At 65.5% G+C, this 4,968-nt stretch overlaps 1 protein-coding gene across 1 annotated transcript; it reads left to right on the plus strand.

Moving 5' to 3' along the window:
- Positions 1 to 434: 434 nt before the first annotated feature.
- LOC139828526 (uncharacterized) lies at positions 435 to 3,768 on the plus strand. Its single transcript, XM_071811555.1, has 10 exons — positions 435 to 918; positions 1,168 to 1,555; positions 1,693 to 1,808; positions 1,943 to 2,034; positions 2,178 to 2,253; positions 2,423 to 2,533; positions 2,610 to 2,735; positions 2,960 to 3,034; positions 3,346 to 3,510; positions 3,643 to 3,768. Exons 1-10 carry the CDS (start codon positions 544 to 546, stop codon positions 3,766 to 3,768), a joined length of 1,650 nt encoding a protein of 549 aa, XP_071667656.1. The 5' UTR covers positions 435 to 543.
- The last annotated feature ends 1,200 nt before the right edge of the window (positions 3,769 to 4,968 follow it).

Below are 4,968 nucleotides of genomic sequence, written 5' to 3' on the forward strand. Positions count from 1 at the left end.
TCCCTGTGGGTCCCTTCAGCCAAGTGCCAGCTGCAGGGACCCGGGGCGGTGCCCGCTGGCTCCAGGGTGGGGCGTTGCTGAGCAACAGGGACAGCACATTGTCCTGTCACGCATCACCCACCCTGTGATCACTCCGGTGGTTGGATCACTGGTGGTCGGATCGCTTTTTGCGGTTGGCTCGTTTTCTGCGGTTGGATCGCTTTTTTCGGTTGGCTTACTCTCGGCGGTTGGATCTCTCTCGGCGGTTGGATCTCTCTTGGCGTTTGGCACACTCTTGGCTTTGGATCACTCTCGGTATTTCGATCACTCTTGGTGTTTGGCTCCCTCTCGGCGATTGACTCACTCTCGGCGATTGGATCACTCTAGGCGGTTGGATCACACTAGATATTTGGATCACTCTCGGCGTTTGGATCCCTTTTTTTGGCAAGGAGGAGGAGGAGGAAGCTGCCAGCTGACCATCCCTCACAGCCTCCCAGGCCCCTCCAGGCAGAAAGGCTCCAGTCCCCCCAAATCAGGCTCCGTATTTTCTGTGGGACGGCAGCGATGGCCCCGCTCACCCTGTCCCAACTGCTGGATGTTGCCATCGGGACATCCCGCGATGGGGCTGTGGACCTGCCGTCGCTGCACAGGCTGCTGCAGTCCGTGCTGGGACACCTGGGCCTGCAGGACCTGCCTGTTCTGGAGCCGGGGCACAGACCAACCGCCTTCCTGGGAGGACACCAGGCCACCAAGGACCAGCCTGGCCTGGAGAAGGAGGAGGACAGGACCCAGGGCACAGGGCAGCAGCCCCGGGAGCCAGAGGAGCACTTGCCCAGGAAGGAGCCGCTGCAGGGGACCGCCAGCGGCTCCCAGGGCACCTCCTTGGCTGACGACGTGGGGCAGATGAAGATCACAGCCAACGAGATCAGCATCTCCCAGGTAGAGTCTCTTGTCAGTCCCTGGGGCATGGGCCACGGGCTGGCGGTGCTGGGCGGTGATGCCGGGGGTCCCATCCCCCTGGCCATGTGGCCGGTATGACCCTGGGATCCCTTTGCCTTTGGGCTCTCGTGCTGAGCTTGAGGCCGGGCTTTGGGGACAGGGCCAGGGGACGCGGCAGGGGCCCTGGGGTCTGTCCTCACCGCTGCACGGCTGCCCGTAAACCTGCTCCTCTTTGCCTTCTCTTCCCAGGAGAGCACTGGGGGCCAGTCTGCCCCTGCCAAGCCCCCCCAGTCGGACATGGACAAGCAGCGTGGGGCAAGCTCAGCCCTGGGGCCGAAGGGACCAGGGACAGAGCCTGTGCCCAGGACCCGCGAGGGGAGTCCAGGGACACAGCCTGGCGCCCTGGGGATGCAAGAAGGGGCGCAGGGAACACCAGCGCCCCCTGAGAAGTCGGCAGGGCTCACCTCCATTCCAGCGAATACTTCTGATGCCAGCGCCACCATGCAGCCAGAGGTCCCCGGCACCCAGACCACCATGCACTTCTACGGTGCCCAGAGGAATGGAGTGGATGAGCTGACTTTCACCCACGTGAACTCCACAGAGTTTGAGAAACAGCATCAGCTACTCATGGAGAGAGGTGAGAGCCCTGGGGGAGCTGGCAGGGGGTGTTTGACGTGGGGACACCCTGAGTCGGGGGCTCATTCTGCTCAGAGCCTGGCCCTGTGGAAAAGACCCCCTCGCCGACAGCATGTCCCCTTGGCCCGTTCCCTCTAGGCCAGCAGAGCATGGCCCACATCCTGGCTGACCTCCAGACCCAGGTGTCCTCCTTGCAGGGCTGGGTGTCCTCCCTGCAGGGTATGGACTATGAGCTGCAGTACGTTAAGCACGAGGTGAGCCAGCAGCAGTCCCGGAGGGGGCTGTGGGGATGCTGGGGGGGTTTGGGCAGGGTGGGGCAGCCAAAGGCCCCCTGTGCTGGGACGACACAGGGGCCGTGCCCTGACTCTGCCCCCACCGCCGTTCCCAGGTCAGGCAGCTGGAGGAGGCCTTTGGAAAGCTGGGGCTGGCTGGAGACGACGGGAAAGCGGGCAGCAGCGACCAGAGCCCCCTGCAGCTGGGGTAAAATGGCGGGAGAGGGTTTCCCAGCCTGCAGGGCTGCGATGAGTCTGGGGGGCTGGAGCATCCTGGTGTGGGGGGGTGAGGGACACCTGCTGAGTGGCCCCTGGAGGTTAAACCTGCCTGTGCCCCATCTTGCTGGCCAGGTCCGCGCAGCAGGAGATGATCCAGGCCACACTGGAGACATTGGTGACCAGGAGGACCAAGCAGCTGCAGGCACAGGTGAGGTCCAGGAGGAGCACTCTGAGCACCTTCTGGCTCGCTGGGGTGGTGCTGGTGGGGTCCTGGACACGTCTCCTGGCTGGATGGGGCCGTTGAGCCTCCATGGCACCTGGGTTTGCTGGCTGCATCCACCCCAGCTCAGAGGTGACTCCTGCTCCCCTTCCTGCAGCTGGACGAGCTGAGAGCCATAGTGGAGAGCGCGGGGCAGGAGCTGGCAGGGGGCATCTTGGACACCAGGATGCACGTGGCCCAGCTCGTCCAGCACGTCGTCACCAGCCAAGTAAGCCGGGTCTGTGGCCACGGGGCAGCCAGCCCCGCCTTGCATGGCACCAACCGTGTCACCTTCCTCCCTGCAGCAGGATGAGCAGCTGTTGAAGCACATCCAGGCCAGCGTCAGGCAGGTGCAAGGGGACTGCGAGAAGCTCAGGATCGTCCTCCAGGGCCTCCTGGATCACCGCTGCCAGGAGGAGAAATCCATTGAGGTGGGCGGCTGAAACCCCCGCGGGCTCAGAGCATCATCCAGGCAGAGCCCAGGCTGGCGACCAGCAGGGATTTGTCTCCCTGCCAAGCCGCTCGTAGCCCTGCAATGGTTCCAAATGCCTTTCCAGGAGGTTTTGGGGGAAGGTGGGGAGGCGGGGGGTGCTCAGCTGGCTGGGAGGCAGCTGCCACCCTGCCGTGGCATCACGGGTGCTTTCTGCATTGGAAGGCTCTGTCCCGGTGCGTGGAGAGGCTGGAGGAGGAGAAAGCGGGCAAGGAGGAGCTGCTGCTGGGAATCGCTGCGGTACGGCATGGAGGGGAGCTGGCGCCAGACAAGGGGGTCCTGGGCAGGGTGACAAATGCCCCTTGTCCCTCGGGTGCTTGGTGGCAGAACCGGTCAGGGGGAGGGAGGGCTTGCAGAGCCGCTGTGGGTCACTCGCCAGGTCCCTCTGTCTCCCCACTTGGGTTTCTTTGGCTGGTGGGACCAGCCCCACGGGAGTGATGGGGTGAGCGGGGCCATGTAGCCACTTCTGCCTCTCCTCCGGATGGGAGCTGGCCCAACCCAGCGTCCCTCCATCCCTCCCCCAGCGCTCTCCTGCCTTTCTCTGTTGCTAGAAAGCTGACAAAACCTCCCTGGCCGGCAAAGTCAGCCACAGCCAGTTCGAGGCAAGCGTGGAGCAGCTGAAAGAGAAGATGGAGGAGCTGACGAGCCGGGTGACAGGCCAGGAGCAGGGCTGGCACCAAGTCCAGCGACAGCTCAGGGAAGAGATGGACTCCAAGGTGAGGGCTGGCACGTCCCCACTGTGCACACCTTGGGGGCTTGGCAGCCTAAGGCAGCATCCCTCCGAGGGTCCCCAGCCGGCCGTGTCCCGGGGACCGTGACGTCCCATCCTGGTGCGCTCCCGTCCACAGCTGGACCGCCTGGAGCTGGGGCCGTTCCGGCAGCAGCTGGAGGAGCAATGGAACAGCCTCCAGGAGCAGCTGGAGGAGAAGGTGTCGCGAGCAGCGGCTGGTGAGGCGGCTGGGATCAAGAAGTGAGTGCCATAGGGACACCGGTGGCTTTGGGGATGGTGCTGCGTGCAGGCAGGGCTGTGTGTCCCCCAGGAGCTGACCCAGCCCTTTTCTCCCTCCTCCAGGCAGCTCCTGGCCCGTTTCCAGGGCTTGTCCTGTGACCAGCCCCTCAGCATGCCTGCGCCTGGCCCGTGAGTAGCCCCTGCCCCTGGGGGGGACACTGGGAGATGGGTGCTGGCGCTGCAGCCGCGGCCCCCTCTCTGCCATGGGGTGACCATGTGGTGCTGCAGTGCCGGGCACTGAGCACCCCCATGTCCCATCTCCCAGGGAGCAGACAGGAGAGTGCCAGCGCCCCCCTGTGCCGCCGAGCTGCGGGGACCAGCACACCATCCTTCCCCCGCAGCAACGCTGCCTCCAGCCGCACCCGCCCAGCACCCCGCGGCCGCAACAGCCCTTCGCTCGGCTCCCCAGCAAGCTCAGGGTGACACAGGTAGGGTTACGGTGGCGGCGTCTGAGCCTGGAACGGGCATCTGTGCCTCAGTGTCCCCAGGGAGAGCTGTCTGTGGGAGGGTTGTTGGGGATGCCGAATGGGGCCCCGTGTTTCAGCCAGCCCGCTCTCTCCTTCCCAGCACAAGGCGACAGAGCTATTGGGCAGGGACAGACGCATCTCCAGGGACCGGCAGGACGGACAGCTGCCTGTGCGGGGGGGCAAGGAAGGTACGTGGGGTTGCGCTTTGGGAGGGGCCCCGGGAGGCCCGAAGAGGACAGCGGGGCAGGCAGGACGCCTGCGGGATGCCAGGTTTTCCCCCACCCTTCTTCCCGCTGGCTTCCCCCAGCCTGCCTTCCTCTGGACTCTCCTGCCAGGCTTCCCGAGGGACAATCCCCAGCTGTCCCCAAGGCAGGGGGACAAGGCAGTGGTGGCTGGGGCACCAGATCCCTGTGCTGGAGCTGGAGTCAGGTGGGGGGTGTGGGACGGTGGTCCTGGGCAGAGTGGGACACCAGCCTGTGTGCTGCAGAGTGGGGACCAGGACCCTGTTTGTGGATGTCTCTGACCCTGCTCCTCGCCCCCAGGCACCACCGCCTCCTCGGAGCACAAGTCGGCCTCATCCCAGGTCTCCCGGGCACCGCGGCTCTTCCCGCCCCTCCAGCCCCCACGGGACGCATCGGCACCCCGAGAGCCGGGCAGGACTGGGGGTCCCCGGCTGCTCCAATCGCTCCAGCCCCCAC

Source organism: Patagioenas fasciata, chromosome 8 (assembly GCF_037038585.1).
Source record: "Patagioenas fasciata isolate bPatFas1 chromosome 8, bPatFas1.hap1, whole genome shotgun sequence".
NCBI lineage: Eukaryota > Metazoa > Chordata > Aves > Columbiformes > Columbidae > Patagioenas > Patagioenas fasciata.

What these genes read in the sequence shown, in the direction of transcription:
- LOC139828526 (XM_071811555.1), top strand. Translation starts at nt 544, where the DNA reads ATGGCCCCGCTCACCCTGTCCCAACTGCTGGATGTTGCCATCGGGACA. An exon ending in TCAGCTACTCATGGAGAGAG is followed by an intron (nt 1,556 to 1,692) that starts GTGAGAGCCCTG and finishes CGTTCCCTCTAG; the next exon opens with GCCAGCAGAGCATGGCCCAC. An exon ending in CCAAGCAGCTGCAGGCACAG is followed by an intron (nt 2,254 to 2,422) that starts GTGAGGTCCAGG and finishes CCCTTCCTGCAG; the next exon opens with CTGGACGAGCTGAGAGCCAT.